This window comes from Lacerta agilis, chromosome 2, assembly GCF_009819535.1.
Source record: "Lacerta agilis isolate rLacAgi1 chromosome 2, rLacAgi1.pri, whole genome shotgun sequence".
Taxonomy (NCBI): Eukaryota; Metazoa; Chordata; class Lepidosauria; order Squamata; family Lacertidae; genus Lacerta; species Lacerta agilis.
The window spans coordinates 50,817,707-50,843,767 of record NC_046313.1 but is presented as its reverse complement, the minus strand read 5'-3'; the positions used below and the strand labels follow the sequence as shown (position 1 = coordinate 50,843,767).

The 26,061-nt window shown below is 40.4% G+C and overlaps 1 protein-coding gene across 1 annotated transcript in view; it reads right to left on the bottom strand.

Moving 5' to 3' along the window:
* Window positions 1-1,463: 1,463 nt before the first annotated feature.
* Window positions 1,464-26,061, bottom strand: part of PRELID2 (PRELI domain containing 2) — a 29,761-nt gene continuing 5,163 nt past the window's right edge. Inside the window, 7 exon segments of the mRNA XM_033140010.1 lie at window positions 1,464-2,057; window positions 2,255-2,320; window positions 7,701-7,806; window positions 15,902-15,947; window positions 15,950-16,045; window positions 17,157-17,249; window positions 19,798-19,855. Coding sequence (XP_032995901.1) covers window positions 2,264-2,320; window positions 7,701-7,806; window positions 15,902-15,947; window positions 15,950-16,045; window positions 17,157-17,249; window positions 19,798-19,855 — 456 coding nt within the window. The 3' untranslated portion in view covers window positions 1,464-2,057; window positions 2,255-2,263.

Sequence of the window (26,061 nt, the reverse complement as noted above, 5' to 3'; positions counted from 1 at the left end):
ATCTGGAGCCAAGGCAATTGCACTGGTCAGCAGGTATTAGGTTAACAAGGTAGTATGTTCTAGGTAGCTGGTACAGACAAAACAGATGCTATTTCACAACAGTGCTATGGACTCATCTGAGCACTTAAAGGGCAAAAGCAGGTTTGCTTAGTGCCCAAGTGTTGCGCTTGCAGTACTTTATGAGGTACAGTGGTACCTTGGGTTAAGAACTTAATTCGTTCTGGAGGTCCGTTCTTAACCTGAAACTGTTCTTAACCTGAAGCACCACTTTAGCTAATGGGGCCTCCTGCTGCTGCTGCGCCGCCAGACCACAATTTCTGTTCTTATCCTGAAGCAAAGTTCTTAACCCGAGGCACTATTTCTGGGTTAGCAGAGTATGTAACCTGAAGCATATGTAACCTGAGGTACCACTGTACTGTCACTGGAAATGTTCATACCATAACCCTGCTTCCAGTTCAGTTCAAATGCACATCCAGCTTCCCTGTCTGTTGCACTCCTATTTTAACACTTACATCACAGATCTTTAGATCCTTCCTTAAGGGCTCAGTTGCTTCTCAGCACTTCCAAGGAGGCTTGGAAACACGTGTCTATTTTTCCTCTTCTTGCTTTCAACGTGCTTAGCGAGAGGGAGCAAGAAAGGGAGGCAGCCAGCAGGGCAGTTGGCACACTTTTCAGTCCCATTAGCCAGCTGTCAAATAGCTGTTCAAATGACTGGTTAGGCTGGCTCATTGCTAAAGGAAATGAATTAAAAATGACCTGACATAACTGCTGTGCCGGGTAAATCTAAATTTAATCCAGACTGCTCCAGCAATCTCAGCCATAAAACTGCAGGTGACAAGGTTGAAAAGGACATGGTTTTTATGTCAAAACAACATAATCCTCCCTACTGCTCCAGAACATATTTTATTTAACCAAGACTTAAACATTTCTAACACTGAATGTGTACCTAAGCATCACCCAGCAGAACATATCATGTTTACAATGTCTATCCGGTGCAGAGGAGTTACCAGATCGCGGTTATTAATTGTCCTCCCAGCACTTCATCTAAAGTATAACGCTGACAACATTTTGTGCAAACAAAAAGGAAAATTTTTTATATATGCAGACATTTAAGTACTTCTTATTAGCATTGTGGCACACATTTTGCATTATTAGTTATTTGCAAATCTAGCATTAGTTCTCCTTTATTTCAGAAAAGGGCATTCAAGTAACATTTCATTTCTGAAGATAGAATGGTGCACACACACATTTTTTTAAAAAAAACATCACCAAAAATGTTCAAGAAAGAAACGAAAACCTGAGCCCTTATGTCAACTTACCACTTAATTAGATGTCAATTACCTAGTTATAAGCACTGAAAGACTAAACAAGTTTTCCATCTTTTTAAAGAGGGCTACCACTGGAATTCCACATTAAGTTAATAAAGATTCTGGAGAAGCTTTTGAAGGCTTGAAAAACTAGCAAGGTTTGGCAACAGTTCACATTTTAGAGGGATACATTGGCAAACTGGAGATGCATTAATAGCATTTTGGGGGTTTTTAAGAATTGTATTTGCATAATATAATAATTTTGAAACTAAAATAATCTTGCAGTTCATGTAGAGTCTTCATGAGATATAGATTCACTGTACCTGTTAAGAAAATGTCTCCATTTCAGTTTCACTGCTGTGGAATAGATTCTCTGCCCTGAACAACGGACCATGTATTAAAAGAAGACTAAAATCTTGTTCCTTTTGACTGATTGTCTCTCTATAGAGCCAATGTGTGTAGTTTTGGGGCCGGGGGGGTGTCTTTTGATGATTACTCTACGGGAGATTAAAGTGCAACTACACAGTGATGTATTTTTCCAAACCACACTTTCGTTCGCCATGATCACACTGGTTCACAGATTTTAAGTTGTGCCATTCCACATATGTTGCTTAGTTTGTAGACAATTGGTCTTCCTTCAACTCAGTCTTTCCTTATTCTAACCCATAAAGTTAACTTCAGCAAGAAGCAGGCCTGGTAATGAGGACATATTGCTGTGGTTCTACTTTAGACACATGGAGATTTCTCCTCCTGAAAGGTACAAAAAAGTGTGTCTTAGAAGAACATTTATAAGAAACCAATCAATAGCCATTTGCTCTCTTTTCTAGAACTATTTGAAGAATACATACATTGTCCTCCATGAAAAATATATGGGGGGATTACTTTTATGTAAACTACTGGGTTTGATTATCACATTCTTATAAAAGAAACAGTATAAACACACTCACATTTCCTCATTACAAAAAGGGGCTCCCAAACTGTTCTTGTAGAAGTTTCTCCATTATCGTAACACCCTGTAAAAAGAACACAGACCCTAATTTTGAACCGTCTGAACATTTTACCAGCCCACGATAGCTTTACAAATTGAATCTCTCTGTTTAGGGATCATCTAAGCAGATCAAGACCAATATCACTAAGAAAATATATCAGTCATTACTGCGATACCAAGATTGGTGCCCACCACTCTGGGTCCATACGAAAGATTTTGGGGGGGGGGAGAAGGGGCAACATATCCCATCCTGGAGCTTTGTCTAGGGGAAGCCTCTCAACAAGACTTTTGATTTCTGCTTCAGTGACAGGGGACCAAACAGGTAGCCTCTCCTGGGATAGCTTGTCCTCCATTTCATTCCCTACTGTTTCATCTTCCTTAACTCAAAGATACTGGCAACCTGATGACAGAGCAGTACAATGGTGCACTGAAGTTCACAACAATGGATCTGAAGGAAGGAAGGAGAATGCATCACATGGTTGGGGACAGCAATAGCTCAGCAGCGGAGTTCGTGCCTTGCATATAGAAATGGGGATTCTAGGTTCTGATGATCAGCAGGTCATACTTTTGGACACTCCAGATTTGTGTGCCTACTCACAACTCATATATGCTATTTTAAGTACAGTGAAACTAGAGCTGGAGCATCATTTTGCCTTGTTGTCATTTGTTGGTTGTTCAGCTGGGAAATTTCCTCTTTACCTGCGCATCTACATAGTGCAGAATATTTTTTCAGCCCTGAACTAAGTCTGCTGCAACTATGAGAAGTATGCTGGCAATATACAAACCACAACTTGGCAGTTTGGTTGGGGTAACTAACTACATACTACTTGTTTTGCAGCTGACACCACAGACCTGGGCAAGCGTTGAACAATGACCATGAGCGAAAGCTCTGCAGCCACAGGATCTCTCTGTTCCCTTTTAGCAAAAGGGAAGTTTCTACCCACATAGTGAAGAATGCCCCCCTCAAAAAAAGACACAGCAGGTTTTCTGCCTCATAGTGCAATATCATGACAAATATGAATCACTTCCAAACAGCAATAACCTGAAGAGACCAACATTCAGTTTGTTTTATCATCAAGTAATGCAAAGGTTTTCAAAGTGATGCTTTCCAAATTCAAGCGAAACATTGCTTTAAAAAAAAAAAATCAGGGAAGATGCTTTCTTTTTCTCTTTCATTTCCAGAGGAAGTGAGAATGGGCTAGCACAGCCCATCTGTCCAAATTAAGTTTACCACCATTTACTAAGTAGTTAATTGACATAAGTGAAAACCCCGAGGTTTGCCTTGAGAATTTAAAAATGTTATTTATTGAATCAATTATGTTCACACTGTGACAGTTGCTTTTTCTTTTCTCCTCTTAGCACAGCAGTTTCAAGGGAAATTGTTTGACAGAGGGGCTTAAGGAAGCAGAGAAGGGAGATTTATAAAATGAAGAAGAAACATTAAATGACAGCTATTAGTAAGTACCACTGTTCTTCTCGATTAGACGAGGCTCAATCAAAGTCTGATCAATATATTCCTTTAAACTAAAGCGCTTGTGCTTAAATCTTGACACATGAGATCAAGCTTCAGAATGTTAACCTTACACCAATTACAGTGGTACCCCGGGTTACGCATCCCCCGTGTTGCAGAACTTCAAGTTGCGAACGCCCGCACTCTGTAAGTGTTTCTGGAGCGAGCGCGCCCCCCGGATGCACAGAAGTCTTCTGTGCACTTCGCGCATGCGCAGAAGTGCTCAAATTGCGCTTCTTCCGGGGGGTTTTCCCCATGCGTTTGTGATACGCACGCTGTTACATACCGCGACCCGGAACGGATCGCGTACGTAACCCGGGGTACCATTGTACAATGCAAGGATGCACTTGAAATGTAAAGGAACCTATTCCTACCTATTAAAATGATATAAATTCTGTTTGATTTAAAAAAAACACCATCTTTTAAAATGTGGTTTAAAAGCCTTTTTCTTTACTTTTTAAACTTTTTCTTCTTTTAATTCAAAATCTCATCAGATTACGAACTTCACAGCACAGTTACCGGTATGTGCTCAATTCAGAGACAGTTAGTTGCAGAAGGTTCCCACTTATTTCAGCGCAACTGAATATCCGCTAATGGGCAGGGCAATCCTAATGCTGTTGCTTGGAGAGGTAGAGCCAAGCACTATATCCAAATCTCTGCTAAACAAAAACCTTGCAGTTTTTCAAATATAATTCCCCCCCAAAAAACTTATTCTACTTATCAGTTTGATCTTAAAAGAATAAAGCAGATGAGCCCTGGTCTAAAAGTACACTTACTATAAGGGATTCAAGCAATTTATCGGAATCTTAATTTCACTATAGGCTGTATCACCCTGTCATGGTCATTTAAATTCTAATATTTATATATCCCTTCTCCCCCCAATCTCAAATTTCCCTTGCTGTATATTCAATTATAGGTCATCTATTACAAAAGCCATTAGTGACATTGTGGGCTCAACTGTACTTCATTTCCATCTTACGTTTTTGACCAATTTGATAATAAAAAAAACCCCAATCTTTTTATACTTCTCTTGGATATGGGCTGTTATTTATTCATGTCACTTACAAGCATAAAAGCTTTTCCTGATTGACAGGTCACTGGACACACACACACACACACAATATCCACTTCCCTCAAATACTTTCTGGCTCAGATGCCAAAGCAGAGGTAGGCAACCTGCAGCCTGAAATTTATATTACACGTGTTCCCTCCCTGCCACCACCCCAAGATGCCTCCTGGAGCTGTCCAATTCCCTCCTTCCATCAGAGCTCTTTCTATTGCTGTTTCTATTGGTATTCAGTGGCACACCGCCGCTGAATGTGAAGGTCTTCTATAGCTCTCATGACTAATAACCACCGAAACACCAATCTACCATGCATTCGACTAATCCTCTTTTAAACCCACCTTAGTTCGTGGCCATCACATCTCGTTGCAGCACGTGCCATAAATTATTTATTCACTGTGTGAATAAGTACTTCCCTTTGGTCTGTCCTAAATCTACTCCAAATCAATTTCATTGGGCAATCTCAAGTTCTAGCTATTATGAAATGGAGACAATCTTCTCTCTATTACCCACGCCACACATAAATTTTATGAGCCTCTATTATGCCCTCACCCCATGGTCTAAACAAGAAAGAGAGGCCCAAACACTTTAGCTCCGCCTTGTGGGGAAGGCGCTCTGACCCCTCAATCATGGACCTTTTCAGGACTTTCTCCAGTTCTACTATATTATTTCTAGGAATGGCCAGAATTGTACACACACTATTCCAAATGTACCAAATCCATAGATTTGGATAAGAGAACTACAACTCTGGTAGCTTTATTTTCAATGTCTTTCCTAATAATCCCTAGCAAGTACAGTCGCACTTGCCAGAGAAGGCCAGAGTAGTCAGGGGATCCTCTAAATGAGTCACATGATAATGAATCCTAACTACATGTTTTAGAAACAGTGGGTTTTTAGAAACAGTGGCTAAACCAGGGTTTGTTTTAACGTTTGTTTCAGAAACAAGCCAAGCCTTGTTGCCTCACAGAGAAATAAGTAAGCTACAGCTTGTTTCTCCAAGGCTTGGCTTGTTTTCTAACTGCCCTTGTTTCATTTCTTCTGTAGTTTGGGCAAGCATCTGAGGTCAGGTAGCCAAATAAACCACGGTTAAGCAAGGCTGCTGGGTTCAGACTTAGCTCCAAATCAGCTGAAACAAACTGTGGCTCATAAACCAACAAGTCATCGCTTCACAAGGTGGTTTGCCAGGAACAAAACCAAGGTTAGTCTACTGGGCTGGTTTGGATTTTGAAACTATTCACACTTTGGCAAAATAAGCCAGAGTGCTATGTGCAAATCTGGCCAATGGGTCTAAATAATGTGGTAACGCTACCTGATTTGTAGAGTATATCCATCTGTGATGAAAAAATATATACTTATAGCACCATTTAAATGTTACATGTTTTCCAACCTCTATAACAACACATGTAATTCTTCCTATTGAGGTGCATCAGGTGACTGTTTCAAAAATGTGAAGCGTGTCCCTCGTAAGTACAGTGCATCCATCTATTTCTTCCTAAACTGTGGGTTGCTCGTGAATTCCTTGCCTTCCTTGTGCCATGTATAGGCATAATGGAAAGGTCAAAAAGCAAAGCTTTCTCCCAAAGAACAGCAACAGAAAATACTTACAGCTGTAAGAAGATTTGAGCCACCTATAACTACAACAAAAATGTCAAGCATCCATTCAGACAAAATGAGTTTCCAGGTTTAGCTGGCAGAATAAACAGCAGAAGTCTGAATGCCTGGACACTGGAGGGGTTTAAAAAAATCAATGATTCTCTTTATTTAGAAAAAGTATAGAAAGAAGAGCTCATGTGGCATCCATCACTTCCTCTCATGGTGTGACGCAGTTCTATCTGCACAATCTTAAAAGTTCTGACATTTATCCAGAGAACGCCAAAAAGGTGCCAGAAATCAATTGTTTTCTTTTCTCAGATTTATTGTGCCAAGACTTTTAAATTATTCATATAACTATCTTATCAGCTACCACATGGCTGAATGAAATCTACAAGATTATGGAGAAGTAAGGTGGGGGAATACAGAGGAAGAAAGAGGAAAGAGGGTTTTGTTGTGTGTGTTTTTTTTTACTTTTAACACATTTGCATAGTTCAGCCCCCTGCCCTGAGGATCATTCTCTGCCCAAACGCTCCTGAATTCCATGTCAATGCAATGACACTCTGGGAATAAGAAACAGCTGTAGTGCCCTTCATTCATGTCAGCTATATTTGGGAACTATTTTCCCCAATAACATTGTTGAACTATTTAAAACGTTCATACCATGTGGCTGATGCAGACTGCAGGTTGGATAAAGTCATGGAGATACAGCACTTATAAACCTTACTACCCTGGAGTAGACATTCTAGTAGTAGATTCAGCAACTACATGCAGCAGGATTTGGATGTGATTTTTCATGTCTCTGAGTAGCAGAGACTAGGGAATACTGTAAAATTATAGCTGTGATTGGCCCCCAAATTAGAAGCACGCCTCCATGTCTAAGTATTCTTGTGGCCCACTTTGCATGAAAAGTTGGACCATCCTCATTTAGCTCATAAACACTCTCACTTAGTTCAGCACCTGTGTTTCACACATTTGCCACATCCCCATCTGGATGAAATTACAAAGAAATGGAACACAGACAAGAGCTCAGAAGAAGATGTTGGCTATGAATCTAAATTAATACATAATGGGAGTTATTTTGCACAGGAAGCTGCCAGACACCATCAACTGAAATTACTGAGCAAGGAGTTGCGGGGGGGGGGGGGAGTCATAATGAACATTCACTAAGGGTGATGCAAAAGGTATCAATAACATAGAAAAAACTTTTTTTCAAAAATAAAATAAAATTAAAGAGCTTACCCTTTTCACTCCTTGATTTAGAAAGGTTCGTGCAAAAACTTCCAGGAAACAGTTCAGTAGACCTGACCCTCTTATTGATACTTTGCCATTCTGAACGAACTCTGTCCTACAAAACAGAAATGCAATTAAACATTTTCTTTCCCTCCCTATAGGTACTGTGGTTCTCTAATAAAATTTCACCCTGTAAAAGGAATAAAGACCATATTTCAATACACACACATGCACACACAGTGCTTGTTTCAAAATCTCAGGGACAGAACAGAAGAAGTCTTCTTGCATGTCACCACTGGTTTTCCAGTATGCATGCAATTGCAGTAAATTGCTGCTACTAAATCTGATTGAAATTCGCAGCCACCGGAGCTCATAAAGTACTGATGTTATGTTTCCTGAAACCAAACACTGGTAATCAAACTGTCTCCATCCTTGTGAAGTTTCTGAATCATTCCAGGCCAGGCTCATCTAGAGTGCAGTACAGAAGTATATGAATGAAAAGTTATCAGCACATGCAACACATTTGCCCCATTCCCACTTGTTCCAAAAAGGGAAGTAGTTGGAATATTTAATGGCAGGAAGACATGCTATGGCCTATTTCATAGGAAAGAGATGCTGCACATCATGAAATAAGAGTCACAGCGTTGGAAGGGACCTTGGAAGTATCCTAGCCCAACCACCTGCTCAGTGCAGGGGGTGGAATCCAGCGCAGCGCTAAGACTCTTGTCCCATCAACACAAGGATTTGGGGAGGGAATGGGGCAAGTGGGGGGGGGTCCTGTTGTGCAAGCAGAAATACTTGAGCTCACAGGTGAGTTGACTATCACCCCAACCTGCAATAGCGGAGGCAACCACAACATCCCTGACAGATAACAGCCCTTCCTCTGCTCAAATAGCTTGACCCTTATTCCCTTCTGCATCTGAAGGGGTTCAAAGCCCCAGCATCCCTATAAATGGAAGCATTAACGATCCAAACTCATATAGTTGTTTGGAGTTGCATTACAAGAAAGCTCTTTGCATATGCAATGTGCTGTAGAAATAACCAATAATATCCCATCAATGCAAGCAACTACAGTAGTGGGTGAGGTTTTTCCTAAGAGAGGCGGCAACAAAAGGCAAATGGCATTTTGGGGGTTATTTAACCTGATAAAGTAATTGTGAGAAGAAGCCCTATGTTGCTTTTTTTTTTTTTCACAGCCTCCGAAAGACACGAAAAGCTCACAGAAAATATTGATCTCGGATTGATCCTTGCAACGCAGAGCTGGGTGATGCGCCATCATTACAACAACACAGTCGCAGAGAGAAGTCTATTAGCGAGATCCAACTACTGAATTATTGACTAGTTAAAAGTATAGCAAATTTGGCTTAATTGTTTTTGTGATTGGAGTTTTATACTAAAGTTCCTTTAATTAAAGTCTTGATGTTTTAGTTCAGGTAAGATTTCTTACCGTGGACCCCTTTAAAGACAAAGAAAAAGTTTTGAAACTGTATCAACTGGAAAGTTCTTGATAAAATATTCAGTGGGGATTCTGAACAAACCTGTCTCTTCTGTCACTAGCAGTCCATCTTCTTTTCATGTCATGAAACTGCTATGATAACTGTAGCATATCTGCAGAACTGGGGGAGGGGGAGGCATCTGCTCAAGCAAGTTTCCACTCCCCCTCCCCCTCCCCGATTGTTTCCCCCATATTGCACTGTTCATGTGAGCAGAGTGTTTGACATACTGTTACTCATTCAAAGCAGGATAATTTCATAAGATGAATCAACCCAGGAGAATGAGAATTCTAAACAAAAAGAGATGGACAAGACTAGCATTTGGGGAAATGCTCAACTGTTAGAATATTACAGATCTTTTCTTGCATATTATAATTTTTATGGTGGCAAATGGCATCTCAAGGTGTGCAATGCATGAGACTTGAAGGAAAGCTTCAGCCAGACGAACAGGAAATGGTGGGTGTCTTCATGAAAATGTGATGAAGGAAACAATGCAATTTTGTGCACAGTCACTGGAGAAATAGGTTTCTCAGCCAGTAAAGCACATCTACAGACAGAATCATGCTCACTGCTCACTGTATACTTGTGGTATAAAAAAAAAAGAATTTCAAATTCTGCACCTGCATAAATTATGGAAGTCTGCATTGTTTCTCCTGCAAAATTGTCCTTCAGCAACCCCCCCCCCCATTTTCTATCATTTACAGTGGTACCTCGGGTTTAAGAACAGCCCTGTTTACAAACTATTTGGTTTACGAACTCTGCACAAACCAGAAGTAGTGTCCCGGTTTGCAAACTTTACCTCAGTCTAAGAATGGAAGCCGAACCGTGGAAGGACACCGGCGATGGAAGGCCTCATTAGGGAAAGCATGCCTCAGTTAAGAACGGTTTTCAGTTTAAGAACGGACTTCTTGAACAAATTAAGTTCATACAGGTACCACTGTATTTTGCTTCTTTTAGTGATGCGAATAAGCAAGGCACTGAACCTCAGCTCCCTGGAAATCTTAGCAACTCCTATAGCAGGTGTTGCGAACCTGTAGCCCTCCAAATGCTGTTGGACTCTTAACTCCCATCAGCCACAGCAAACACAGGAATGATGGGAATTGGAGTCCAAAACACCTGGAAGGCCACACATTCCCCTACAGCTTTGGGGGTTTTGTCAAGAACTGCCCACAAACTAAAGCATTTCTTCCCATCATAATGACTAGTAATTTTCTATTTTAAAAAGCCTATTAATCTTAGGAAGCTGGATTCTGCTTCCAATATATTACAATTTGTACATCTGTAGAACTGTAGTGCACAGTGCTGGCTATAATGAGCATTTAACATCTGCTGAGATGGCATGCTTCACAAATTACAAAATCTGGAGATAAATCAGACTTGTCTAAATACCAGTGTCCAATACCCAGTGGCAGTGAACCAAAGTTTGGTTCTCAATAATAATAAAAAATACAACTCATTGTTCTATCAACCTAACAAATAAGCCAATCTTCTATAGTCATGGATCTACAACATTCAAATTGTTTCTCAAGTTGGCCTTTTCAAGCCGGATCTCCCACCTGAGATTTTTAGAAGGTCTAGAAACTCTTCTTGCCAACAAGAATAAAAGACCAAATTGTCTGATCTCCTACCAAGCATATTTCCAGTTTCATAAACATGTATATGGAGAGCTTTAGTAGCAGAGAGCACACCAAGTTTGACTTTCTGCATTTTGTTTTTCTATGACTACTGAGAAAAATACATTCCTTTGTGCAATGCAGATTAGGGGCAAGGTTCAGTCAAATTTAATGATATAGAACAAAGCTTCAGCAAGCTGTAATTTTCAAAGGGAACAAGTGCTGCTGCTGTAATTTCAAGGACTGCCTTTCAGATATGCTGGAATCACTTTTGACAGGGTATTTTTTTAAAAAAACAACAGGATAAATGAGAAGAATAGAGGGGGAGCAAAATTCACATTGTAAAAAAACTCCCCCCCCCAAAAAATGTATAAGACATAGTGCAACATTGATTGATATACAATAAACAAAATAACCTTAGACACCAGGCAAACATGCATTAAAACAACATTTTAACAGGAACTGGAAATTGTCACATATTTATTCTTCCTAAATACATGGGTGTTTCCCCCCCAGAACCCATCATCAATCTATCACCACCAAGTAACCTAGCTGCCAGCACTGTGGATAAGATCTGAGTTTTTAAAAAGCTGTTTTTCAATTCAGTAGTAAGTATTAAGGCTACCAATACCTATTATAGGCTTGTAACTTTTTGCTGTACAGTTGTTATTTTCTCATGTTAGTGCAAGGTTACAGATAGCAGCCTCATACCCAGCAATGCTAGGAATTCTAAGAAATAATAAATCGGTGCAGTTTTGGAATCACTGTTAAAATCAATGAAGGTTCAGACTGCTATCTTGATTGAAAAAGGAGCTCAATTTTATCCAAAGGCAGACAAAACCTGCTCCTTGAGCTTAGGAAAAATTATGCAATACAGTGGTACCTCGACTTAAGAATTTAATCTGTTCCGAATGCACATTCGTAGGTCAAAAAATCTGTAAGTCGAAAAAAAAGCGATTTTCCCATAGGAAGGCATTGGAAACGAAAAATTCGGAAAAATTCGAAAGTCGAGTAAACCGCATCTAAAATTCGTAAGTCAAGTAAACCCCATCTAAAACCGCCAATGGATGTCCATTCGTAAGTTCGAAAAATTCGTATGTCAAGTAATTCGTAAGTCGAGGTACCACTGTATTTGGTTACAATATTTTAAGATGCATAGCAACCAAATAAGCAACTTTCCAAAAAATGCAATAGATTTGGTTATATCATATCATATATTACTTTATATTTGTAATAGTTTTTAAAGCCAAATATTGAGCTTTATTAAAGAGGGAATTACCCAGGACAGAAGCACTTCTGTAAGGGGATGAGAATACACTGCAACATTTCCTGCATTGCCCCATTAATAATAATATTAACCCATTGAATATTATCAGTGAATTCATGTGCTTGACTTGTGTTGCATAGGAACACCAGGTTTTGGAAGAAAGTAGAAGAGCATTTGTTGCTTCCTCCACTCACACCACATTTCAGTAATGACATATACCAGATGTTTCAGGAAAGGCTGAAAAGAGAAATATACACCTGGCCATTTGTGTTCTGCAGTAACATTGAAGAGGTTTCCTCTTCAGCCCAGCTGGCCACTAGCTTATACAACCTGAAGTACCTTAATTAATAACCCTTTGATGTTTACACTGAATATATACTGTCAGTGCAGCATATGCTGAGAAATAGTGATATATTACTGCACCTGGGCATGGGTGCCTTATACTTTTTACAAATTAAAGGGTAAATTTGTCAGTGGTGCTTTAATTTCCACATTGCAACTTGGTGGTTCATGGATCACTTAGGGTTAGAGATGTAAAATTTTCAGAAATTTTGAAACTGGGGGGAACCCCACTCCCCGCCCCGTTTTTTTTTTCCCCAGGGAAAATGGAAATTTTGGAAAAATTGAAAAAAAAAGTTCAGCGGGGAGTAGTTTTACAAACTGCATGAAACACAGTGTATATATTTATGCTTGCAATAAAACAGGTATTCACGCCCCTTTCTCTCCAAAGCAACAAAAAAAGCAAGAAACCATCAACATAAATAATAGGTCTATACATGCAGTTTATTCTATCTCATTTTCTGAACTACTGCTATCATTTTCCATTTCTTCTTCCTCTTGCTCTTTGCCATTTTTCTCATGGACTTCTAAAAAACAGCTTTGGGGGAAAACGGGGACAAACCTGTCGCGCCCCCCCCCCAATTTTCTGGGGGGTTTTCCGGGTCTTCCCACCTCTACTTGAGGACAGCCAGGGCAAAGTGTAAGGCATTTTTTTGCATGCCAGGCCCAGAAAGAACCAACATCAAGCTACTGAATAGTATGCTGCGCTAAGGCTCAAACTCTATTTGAAAGGAAAAGGACTGTGTGTGTGTGTGTGTGTGTGTGTGTGTGTTTTAATTGAATTTGTCATTATATATTATAAACCGCATGATGGTAAGAGAGCTTCTAAACAGTTTACAAAAATTATACAACAGAACATTAAAATGATTGATAAAACACAGTTAAAAGCAGGTATTTAAGAGTATTCAAAAGATGATTAAAGTCAGCAGTGGTTAAAAGGAAGTAAATCGCATGCAGCTTCTACGTGTTCAGATGGGCTGGCCCTAACAAAAATATTTTGAGCAGTTGCTGGAAAGAGTAGGCCTACAGTGAGAGCACCTGCCTGGTGTCAGCTGGCAGGGAGCTCCAAAGTGTGGGTGCTGGAAAGCCGGGGGGTGGAAAAAAGGGGGGACACAAGTTTTTTTCCTGTTTTTCCCCAAAGCCTTTTTTTTCCAGGAAAAACTCCCCCCCCCAATATTTCCAGAAAAGCCACTTCCGTCCTTAGAAGGAGGTGGTGTTGTGGGCGGTCATGGCCTCACCACGTGCCCAGGGGGTGGTGCCTAGCCCCTGCGCGATTGGGGGAATCCCGACTGCATCACTCACCAGGCCGACCTGCAAGGCTTACACCACTATCTAGTGAGAAGCTGCCCTAAAGGCCTCTCTAACGGCCAGAAATGGCCTTCAATAGTTCATCTCATGAGCATTCTGGGAAATGCCTTCCTGTCATATTCCAAGCACACAGGTGAAGCCAACTGCATGTCTTCCAAGCCAAATGTCACCCCAAGCAATTGGCCTCAACCCACTGGTTAGAACAGGGGTGGGGAACCTCAGGCCAAGCGGTCAAGTGTAGTCCCCCAGACGTCTCTACCTGGCCCATGGGACTCTCCTCAGGCCACATCTCCTCTCCCCAGAACTACACCCCCTGGCTGGCCCTGCTATGCACACTCCTTGAGGGTTTTTGCATCCTTGAACCCAGATGATGCTTCCTGCTTGCATGGATGGAAGACAGTGCGTATGTGAGAGTGTCTGTGTAGAAACTGGCCTGAAGTAGAAGGGTGAAGTTCACTTTTTGAGGGTGTGCATTGATGGAAGGGGCCCTGTATACAGGAATAAATGAGCAGAAGTGACTAAGAATTGCTTTAGATTTAAATAAGCTGTTGAAGGGATTCCTAAAATAAAACTGAGTACACATAAGAACAGCTATCCAAAATACGTCCCATATGTCTTCACACTTCCAATTACAATAGTTTTTTATTGATCCTTTTTATTAACTTGTGGAGATTGTTTAGTTTTATTTTTACTTCCCGGATTGTTGTTGTTGTTTTCTTTTTGAGGCATGATTGCAGTGAGCCAGCAGAAGAATATTTGCAGTGGATTGTGTCAGATTCAGGTATCATTTTACGCTCCCATCAACATATTTCTTCTTATTACAGCACAATTATCACTGGTGGCCCATTTCTACTCTTACCTGAGGGTTCATTACATTTTTTGCTTTTTACCAGAACAAATTCATAAGGATAGTTTCAGTGCCCTAAATCCAGCCAGCCACAATTGGCAAAAACAGATCGTCTACCCTGAAAATTATAATATTTATTTATTATTATTTATTAATACTGGCACCGATGAGAAAAGCAGAGGTAAGCAAACCTACCAAACCAATCCCTCGCTTCTTAACTTCACCACTGTCACTAAGTACCGATTTTCCAGTGGATAAGACGACCTGGGCGTATAAGACGACCCCCCAACTTTTCCAGTTAAAATATAGGCTTGAGATATACTCGACCGCAGATTCTCCACCCGGCGTATAAGACACCCCTGACTTTTGAGAAGATTTTCCTGGATTAAAAAGTAGTCTTATACGCCAGAATATACATTATCCATTCATTGTCTCGGCTGTCTCCACTAAACAGCCCTTTAACTTTTTGGACTTTAATTGGTCCAAACTACTCCCAATCTGGGTAGAGTGATCTAGCAGGCAGGCACAGGGTGATATAAAGGTGTGAGGCCTGGGGGGAACTGAAAAATGGGGGGGGCAGTCCCCCGATTTTTCTGTGGTTTTCCTGAGCTTTTCACATCTCTGTGTGTAAAATAAGGCCTCAGACCTATTTTTTTCCAAAACAAACTATGCTTTTATAGTTGGGAGTTGTTACTCACAACAAAGCTAAATGCATTCAACCATGCAGAATACACTTGCTGTCCATCAGTAAGGTAAATATATATGCAAATTTCTGTAAGTTATACTGGAGATAGACTCACAACTACTGCGGGACAGAATTTCTTTTTTATATATAGCAAAAGTATGCACAACCAAGTTTGCAACCCTTCTGTTTCCTACCACATCAAAAATGCAGTAGGAAAAATGTAGACTTGACTCTAGTGACAATGACAACCATGTAACTAACGCTTACTCATACTTCTACATTCCCCCCTCTGTTTGGCCTATACAAGTCTTGCCTGTACAACTTCTGTACAACAGGAGCCATGTATTTTCATGGCTCGGCAAACACACAGAGAGAGCCTGTTTTGGAAGTCTAAGGCAGGCCCCCAGAAGAAGTTCAGTAAGCCTTCGGTTATGCATGCCCAGCCACCAGTCTGCACTTGGCTTGGTGGGTCATAAGTTGTGCAGACCTAATTTCGGTATCAGCTGTGAAATTCTGGCTTGAAGGCTACAATGTGGCTGCCTACATTATCTAAACCACAACCATCAGATCCTCCTGGTGTTGCCCTGGTAAACAGAATAAATAGAAATTAACTAGAAGGCCATATACACACTGTGCATATAAATAAGTTACACCTTACCAGTTTGGATTCTCCGAACTTTCCCTGAAGACTGACTCTTCCTTAGAGTAGCATACTGTGTCCATGTGAGGCACCGAGTCTTCATAGACATAATTCTATCCTGCTTATTAAGCCAAGATTCTTCTTCTAGGTAGACCTCGGGCACTTCAGGACACTGATCTGTTAGACATAATGATTACATGTTTAAATATGTCATGTGCTTGAAAAAAGAATGAGGAATTTGTTATATTTAGCATTTGTTTCCATCTTCACACAATAAAACAATTAAAGACTGAAGCCATCCATAACATTATCTCTTTTAAAAAACTTTTAGCTGTTAGTGGTGAAACCATGCAAACATTTAGGGACTTGTTCTCACGGCTCGGTGCCTAGTTAGATTTTGCCAACTGCTGCATCTTAAGCATCAGCTTAATTTATGTGGCATTTTAGTTGCCTACATGTCCTGCTTAAGTAATGGATTCAACAGAAGACATTGTCGACTGTTGCACTCAAGACATAACAGCCAAAACATTTGGTTCATTTTACATTCTGTTTGGTACCTGGAATTTTTATGTTTCCCCATCTGGACGAGGCATGAAAAAAAGGCAAACAGAAATGTGACAGAGAGAAATCATTTGAGTTTTGATAGACAGAATAAAGATTGCGAGTAAACAGTTCACAAAATGGAGGCGATACATAGCGAATGTAATCCAAAGAGTTGCCAAGCTACACTTTAGGACACAGAAAGTTTAAATGGAAGAGAGAAAGAAATCACTATCCTGTTACGATTTTCAAAAAAAACAGAGTCCTAGATTATAAGGACATTGTTTTTGATTTCCTTTCAAGCTCTCAAAATAGCAGATAAGTGTTGTTTTTGGAAAATGCTCTTTTAGGAACAAAGGGAAGGATACAGGATTTCAAACACAGTCCCATCCACAGTAGTAGCTCACCGGGGGGAGGGGGGCAACAGCATTCTCTGGGCAGCATTGCTGGTAACAACAAGGGTCAAGGGGGCTCTGAGTGTTGGTGGCAGAAGCCCCGCAGGAGCCTCTCTGACTTCCACCCCATCCCCTCTGAGCACAGTGCTTCCATCCACCAGGGCAAGGCGCACTCCCCCCACACCCTCCTTGCCCTGCCCACATGAGCTACTGCTGCCTATCCTCATGTGGTCCATCCAGGATACTTAGAACCTTCCTAGTTCAAGTGGACAGTTCATTCTTTGTGGCTACAAACCTGCACCGTTTCCCCTATATCCTTAAAAACCAGCAGGCATCACCTTGACTGACATTAATTACCTGTCTTAAAAAGTGTGGAATTACATTCTGGCATGTTGCAATCCTCCTCCGGTATATGATTCCTGTAGACAAATCTGAGCATAAAAGAACAAACCAACTTATGAAAGTGCTGTTTTTTTAAAACAGAGATTTTTTAAAATAGTAAGTAAACAAAACCAAAGACTTGCACTACAGATGCAAGGAAGAAGGCAGCCAAAGGATTACAGACCAGTTGCCAGATGGACCATGATGAAAACATTTAAAGGGTTATATATGCTTAGTCCAAAAACTATAGTATGTTTGCCCACCTCAACACATACAAAAAACCCTACTGGGCAGGGGACAGATGGTGTGGTTCAAACATTTTACTGGCATCTACGCTGGCAATGACAAAGCGTCACACAATTCCAAATCCGAGCTTCACAGATTTGGCTAGAACTGCAATGGAACTGCTCTACAATTCGGCTGTTAGCAGTTGGGGAGTTAATTTTCGAGGCTCTCGTGTTGCTAGCTACAAGCTTCAAATATCTTCGTGGGTCAGCACTTCAGATCAAAAATGGCTTGTTCTGCTCACTATGCATTCTGAAATACATCCTAAGAGTACAGAATACCTCTCCACCCACCATTGTCAATGTCTGAGGCCTAAAGCAATTCTCTCGGACAATTAGAATTTATTTTTATAATGAGTTGGGCCAGTGACAAGAAAGAAAGCTCCCTACCCGAAAAAAGAGAAAAGCCCCACCGCCTCTAAAGCCCTTCACAATTATAGTTATTGAGCTACAATAAGAACGGACTGGCTTCCAAACTCACTTTGCATGTTAATATTTAATGATCCCAATCAAGTCCAGAAGCCTCAGGATGATGTTAATTGATGATCTGACTAGGCACACAGCCCGGTGGAAAAGGAGTTCTCAGGAAGAGACAAATCTCTCCCGCACAAAGTTTATCTGGGGGTTTTTTTTTTCTCTCTCTTCCCCTGGTTTTGTTCCTGGGAGGCAGCATTTTGCAGTAGGCTTTAAATAACCACCCTGGCAGTATATTTGTCTTTCCCAATGTGACACATTTACAAGGGGTCATAAACTGGTATTTCCCAAGAGAAAGGGATGGCTAAAACTATTATTATATATAATATGCAATGGAAAATCCAGAATTTGAGCCTCTTCCTTTTCAGTGGTGGGGGAGAATAACTTGGTGCTCCTAAACTCCCCACCCCAGGACTCTCAAAAGACCCAAGTGAATGGTGTGAAAAATGGGAAAGGGGAGATTTGTGCCAAGAGCCTTGCCTGCCTCAGCTTAGCTTCTTGCAGCAGCGATCACCTTTTATGTAGTCCTTCTGCAGCATCTGCATTGGGGTGGGGGAAACAACACTAATTCCTTCCCTCCACCCAGGCTGCTCCTACTTCCTGTTCTTCTGCCATCTCAGTATGAGAGACTTGGCTGAGAAGAGGGTTCTTCTGGGAGAAGAGAAAAAGCAGTCTGGCTGCAATAAACTCCGGCTGCAACCGCTTCCTAATGGTGGGCAACTGGGCAATTTGTCTCCAAGAGCCAGTTGAGGCATGGGGGCAATGCACAGAAGGAACAAGAGCCAGGGAGATAGTTCGCAAATTGCTGTCTCCAAAGTGCTCTGAGCCACAGAGGCTGAATCTCAGAAACAGGGATGGATATTTATGGATTCTGACTGCAACTTTAGTAATGGGTAAGGGTTGGGTGCGGGGAGGAATTCAGGAGGTTCAATGCGAGATCACCTGATCCACAGCTACCAAATTAAGGTGCAAGCAATTCAGTAACTACTGCCAAATTGGAGTGAAGTGGTCCAAGGGCAGCTTAAAAATTACCTCTCAATAATCACCCACATCTATATCAATGGATCGGCTCACCCATGCATGCCCACACTTCAATCTCTGGAAGTGGCATTTTTACAGCTGCCCCATAACATTTATTCTGAACTTATTAGGAATTGGTGTTTTTATTGTGGCAGCTTTTGCACTCAAAATCCCTCAACATTAGGCAGGCCTTTTCACTGTATTCTTTTCAGTGCTTTATTCTTTTCAGTGCATGCTAAAATCTTTTCTATTTAGGCAAACCTACTCAGACATGTACTCCAGGCAGGCACAGTAGATGAAGGTACTCTGGGGTAGACAAGGGAGACCTTTCCTCCAATCTCCCTTTACCTCACAACCTTAGCAGCACAAGTATAGAGGACTAGAAGGCTGAAAGAGAACTCTACTGGCTCAGTATCACCTGCCTAAGCCGGGGGCCCTTTAAGTCAGGGCATGATTTGTGCCAGCTGCCACAAGCAATGTGTGAGGTGAGTTCTAGACAAGGAATAATTTCCATTACATTCAGAAAAGATAAATCACAGCACTCCAAGCTGCATACCTGATCCTTTGTCAAGAGTGCAAAGCTTGTGCACCTATCCCCCCCAACTGGAAGAACCCCTAGCCAAAACCACCCCTTCTGGCTAGATTTAGTTTCAGTGTGCTTTCCTCCTCCATTTAGCTCCAAGGTAGAGCCAAGGGTCACAACATGCTGATGACATTTCACCCCAAACCTCTGAGTAACCTTAGTTACTGCTTTCACGTACCTGTAAATTACTGAAAACTTTCTGGAGCCTTCTAAGCAACAGTGAAGTGTCCAACTTACCTGTTTTTTCTTCTACTGTTTTTACAGCCGTGACATGCTTCTCCATGGGACTTGGATACTAAAGAAAAAGGCAAGAGAGGACACATCACAATTTATTATGTGTCAAACACTTTGGGAAACGTTTTTTCCTGAAAAGTGATGTATACGTTAATTAAATCAGTAAGTAGGTACATAGAAGGAAATTTGCTACTCATTGATAAAATCCTGTTAGAATTTGCATATTTCTCAACAGATCTGAGTGTGGTGGCTGATTTATGCCAGGAGTTTGCTGTGATTTTCCCCTCAGGAAAACAACAAACTTCTTTAAATGGTCAGTTAACTCTCTTCACTATTGCCACACAAAACACATTAAGCACATATTTTAAAATTGTAATCTAGGTTACAAGGTGCCTTCAAAACAGTAAAATGAATGAGATGGGAATTTTAAACCTGTGTGATATATCGTCCAAACTCCACCCTCTACCCACATCAAATGAACCCAGGCCTTTCAGATGAAGGCTATGCACATCTGTGAGCCGTGATGAAAAACTAGAAACACACCGGGGCGGATTTAAGGACTTAAAACTCTTTGTGGTGTGAGGAAAACAACTGGGTGAATCCACCCTAAGAGTTGCATGGGGGAATTTGAAATGCATACTCTTGCATGCTCAATCCATTTTAACGGCTTTAAAGCTCATCTTAAAAGAAGCCAAGATCATTCTCTTCCCTACACAACCAATAATCAATTTTGAAATAGAAAACCCGGCCTTTGAATGTCTGTATCAAAACTCAGAATCCACCTCTTTCCATTTTAGGATATAATCTGAATAGTAATTATACTTCAACTCCCCCCTCTGCTACCACCCTAGGCATTTCTTTTTATGTGGGACGTTGGAGTAGTAGTGTGTCTATTTGACAGGGTAAAGTGTCAATATGAATCTCTCAATCTTAACACATTGGCCAGGTTAAAGTACAGCTAGAAACCATGGTTTCTTTTCACATACATAAGCTGCAGCAAACCTCGGGCTAATGCACAGAAGGGACTTGTTGCATGCCAAAAGAGGTGCCCACTTTCAGTATAAACCATTAGAGTTTTCCCATGACACATGAAGCTGGGGCACAGTGATTTGATTCCAAGTGTGTTTTGAGACCACAAACTGAAACCATGATATGGCTTTTAAAAAAGAAAGAAAGAAACCCACAGCTCCCCAAATGTGTTCAAAATTGAACAATACAGTATTCCAATCCCCTTCTCTCAAAATTGAACCAGGAAGTGGGGGGACAGGAAGACAGCACAAAACTGATATTAGATAAAAGACACTAGTAGTAAATGGGTTGTACAGTGATGATAAAAGCTAGGTATACAGGTATAAATGCCATATGAGAAAACACGGTAAAACTCCAGAAGGAGATACTAACTGAACTATGCATTTCTATGTTCACTGTAAGAAGTTTCATTAAGTGAAGTACTGGTATATGGCAGTTAAATCTGATGCTTCCATGCAGCTTGCTGCTTTCAAATGGTAAGTAACAGTCTAATTACATTATCAATGAAACTTACAGTCTATAAGACCCATTCGTGTGAAACAAAAAAGCCATTTGCATAAGTCTTCCACTAAATAGCAGACTCTATTACCCAAGTATTTAACTAGGAATAGACTCAATTTTGTGCACAGCTTAATATAAGGGAGATGAGTTAAAAGCTTGAGAGTATTAACTATTAGCAGCACCACAGCTTTCCCCAAGTCCGCAATACCTTGTTTATAAACAGAATGCAGAAAACCCAAAAGGAAGAAATGAATTGATTGAACAAGATGGATAAACTCTCTGTTGGATATATAGGTTATGTTCTCATGCTGGAATAGCTCAGTCAGTAAAGTGAGAGACTCTTAATGTTCAGGGTAGAGGGCAAAAAGTGGCAACCCCACACTGGGCAAAAAGATCCCCCCTGCCTTACAGGGAGTTGGGTCAGGTGACCTTGTGGTCCTTTCCAACTCTACAATTCTATGATTCTACCATTATATCAGCTACTTTCATGGATGCTAGTATCTTAAGTTGCATTCTAAATTGGTGGGTTATGTGTGTATGACCTGTTGTCCCTCAATCACCTGAGCGAGGAAAAGAGAAAGCAAGAAAGATCTCACATTTCCATTCCATACGGTTGTACCATATAACAGTTGGAGGTGATGATTACCATATAAACCCTACATGTGAAAACAATTTAGCTACATATAGCTATCAGTTACATGTAAAAAGAGAGAGAGAGAGAAGAGGTCTCAAGAGATATGCAGAATGGGGGCATTTGCTTTGTATAGGTGAAATACAGTGGTACCTCGGGTTAAGAACTCAATTCGTTCTGGAGGTCCATTCTTAACCTGAAACTGTTTTTAACCTGAAGCACCACTTTAGCTAATGGGGCCTCCCACTGCCACTGCGCCGCCAGAGCACGATTTCTGTTCTTATCCTGAAGCAAAGTTCTTAACCTGAAGCATTATTTCTGGGTTAGCGCAGTCTGTAACCTGAAGCATATGTAACCCGAGGTACCACTGTATATGAATGAGTGAGCTTAGCTGAAAGTTCTGTTTTATTGGTGAGCACTATTAACATTTCTTTCGGGGGGGGGGGGGGGAAACTTCTTCAACTAGACCACAGCCTTCAAAAATGATATGATGCCATCTCGTGGTCAACTGTTCAAGTGCATCAAATAGGCAAGTAGCAGACAGAAACCAGCAATGGGGGTGTGTGATGAGTGGGAAAAACATGCACTGTGGCTGTTTATTCCTGGAATCCCTGCAGATTAACTGATGCTCATCCAGTCTTCCAAAACTTCAAAACCAACTGCTTAGCAGATTTCACAGTTGAATGAGAAAGTGGCATCCTTATGAGGTAAAGCTGCTACGAATTAGGTACCAATCACAAGCACCTCAGGTAGGACCCATATTGAATACTAGTGTGTTATATCACCAAGCTGGAAACTTTGTTTTAAAGTTAGACAGCACAACCTTCTTCCATCACAGATCAAAGATAAAAAAGGTTCTAATCTTAATCCTAATAAAAATAAGCATAGCAAGATTAGATTAAAATGATAATTATTGTTTATAAAGATTAGGATTAGATGAGAATGATGATTTTATAATGTTATAAAGTTACTAAAGAAGATTAGAAATGAACGCAGAGGAGAGGATGTGAGGAGATCCCCAAACAATGTTAAGAACATTATAAGGATAGTTAAATAAGTGTTTGTTTGTTAAGATTTTTGTATTTTTGTGTTTTGATTTTTATGTGTTTTTTTGGTAGTTTTGTAGTATTTTGTAGTGTTTTGTTGTATTTTGTATGTGCTTTATTGTTAAAATTTAATAAATTCTTATTAAAAAAAACAAAGATACAAAAGGTTTTACAGTGACCCAGGAAAAGGTTAGGATCACGTGTTTATCACAGAGGCATAGAAGCTACTTCTCTGTGGTATAATATATCTCTATGTCAGAACCATAGGGCGCACGGGACTATAGGGCGCACCTCGTTTTTAGAGGAGGAAACAAGAGGAAAAAATTTTTTTGAGGATCAGCTAAACGTTTTGCAGCTTTTTTTGCAAAGGGGAAAGCCCTGTTTTTTTGAGGATCAGCTAAGTTTTGCACCTTTTTTGCAAAGGGAAAAGCCCTGGTTTTTTTGAGGATCAGCTAAAAGTTTTGCAGCTTTTTTGCAAAGGGGGAAAAGCAAAGAGGAAAAGCCCCGTTTTTATGGTGTTCAACTCACATTTCTGCAGCTTCTAAAGGAAAGGGAGCCTTTTCTACAGTTTCCAGACAGATAATCTAATCAGCCAGTCACATGTCGCTGGGGAAACAAACAACCTCCCTCTGCAGCACATTCAACAATGGAGGCCTGGGCAAGAGGGCGGGGCTGAAAGGGAGCCAGGGACTCTTATCTCTCTCCCGATCTCTTGCTGCTCAGCTGCTGAGCGGGGTCCCTTCAACACCCCCTTTTCTCTTTGTAAAATAAAAAGCATGATCCTCTTTTGGCCCCTGGGAAATTCAGCTCCAGGGACCACCATTCGCTCCATAAGACGCACAGATATTTCCCCTTACTTTTTAGGAGGAAAGTGTGTCTTATGGAGCGAAAAATAAGGTATATAGTATATAATGACATACATTAGAAATATTCTTCATTTTTAAGATCACCCATAGGTCACAACTATCTCTATGATTTATTGCAATTATGTGATTCACTTTGCTGGGTGCTCCAATTTATTAATTAGATGTATTAAAAATATTCATTTTTCCTGAAAATTTAACAGATGCCATGCTACATTAAGAAGAGGCCAACAATTCAGCAAGCTTTGCATGTGGAGAAGACTTTGGGATTACTAATTGGGACTGTAATTCTTTCTCTCCCCTTCTACTATCCTCTACAAAGCACCAGGTCACAACTGCTTCTGAAACTCCACTCCAATGACACTATAAAGACGTTTGCTTATGATGCAGCAAAAGGCTGTTTTGAGAGGGAGGAGATGAAAGCACTTCTTGGTGTGAAGATCAAGTAGTGCTCATCACTGAATTCTGACACATGATGAGCTATAATGGTGATTTTCCTGCTCTGTTATCTATTGAAAAAAGTGGATTACTTTAAACACCGTGTTTGCATAGTATGCAACTATTGATTAATATTGTTTTTGCTTTATGTACTGCTTTTTATGAAAAACATTTGTTTCCCATACAAACCTTCCACAAAGACAAAATAAAATAAGTATCACAAAAGTCAGCATGAATTCACTTTTCAAATGGGGCTTCCAACAAGGTTAAGAGAAGACGCAATCCTTAGAATATGATGAAAACCAAAATACAGTACAATGCAAGCACGCTATATAACATTCACAAACACACAAATGGCTTAAATTAAATCATAGTAAGAGAACCATCTAGTCTTCTAGTTGACTGCACAGAGAATTCAGCATGGTTTAATATAATTTGTAAATCCTTCAATGCAAGAAGTGAGTTGATATTTAAATATACATGCTCAAATGCAACTAAAAAAAATGGAAGCATCACAGGACTGCAAAATATATTTGAAGGATTCTCTTTTAAATCCCAGTGGGAAAGAAATCAGTTCCAACGATTTCAGGCTTCCAGGATATCACAGCAAATAAATGTATGGTAAATTAAGCTCTAGTAAATGCATGGCACAGCTAGTAAGAGAACACATTTCAAACACAGTAAGGGGTTGACGAGACCAAAAAACAAACAAACCAGTAGAAGTTAGAAACCAAGTTGCCATCTTCAAAATCTATCTAGAAGTGGCTGGTATTTTATTTTACTCAAAGTGAAGCATCTACCCACTTCAGACCTCATTCCTTCTACATTAGCAGATATGGCACAGAGCAAAGATGAGATTCCACAGGGTCCTTGTGCATGCTTTTGAGCAATTGAAGCAGATCCCTTTATGTTGCTGTCCTTACAGTAGCCAAAGGAGTGTGATGACAGTGAAGATACAGAATCATAGAATTATGCAAGGGCTTGTCATGGGAGGAAAGACTGCTCACCTTTTTTTTAAAAAAAAAGGGGGGAAAAACTTTGACAGTTGAAGAAAGGCATGTTGGGAAAGAAAGGTGCGGAACGAATGTCAACACTCATGAGCAACTCACACACACACACACACACACACACTGCAATCTGGTGTTGAAGATCAAGTCAAAATGTTCAGTTATGGAGTGATAGCCTTCCCACACAATTATACCTCTCCGGCTATTTACAGATACATATCACACACAGAAGTTCAGTTTTTACTGCTGTGGAGTAAATGCTACTTTCCCTTGTATCCACTCCTCAAACACACATGTACAGCCTCTGAATCAAATGCCAAGTGAACCTTCCTTTTTTGCCACCTGAAGGTGAACCATAGTCTATTATGCATCTTGGATAACAGCTTGACACATTTTCTGTTTGGTCCTAATAAAGATATTATCCAACTATTTATTTCTGGATTTTTATTTTCTTATGGATCACATGGCTTGTTTTTTTTTTTAAGTGCTAAGGTGATGCCTGTCTAGATTCATCTTCAGAGTTTGTGGTTTTTAGAAAACGAATAATCCAAACTATGCTGCTGTCAGAGACAGAAAATGCAGAACTATAGAATGGTCACACCATAGCTGCATCCTAATGAGAATGAGAAGGAATATATTACTAAATATTTAGGCAGTGGAAAAGGAAAACGATTTGTCAGTATACTGGACTGCGGTACGTAGTAGAGCCAATACCACCTCAGGGGTTGCAAGCAACAACCCAAATGAACCAA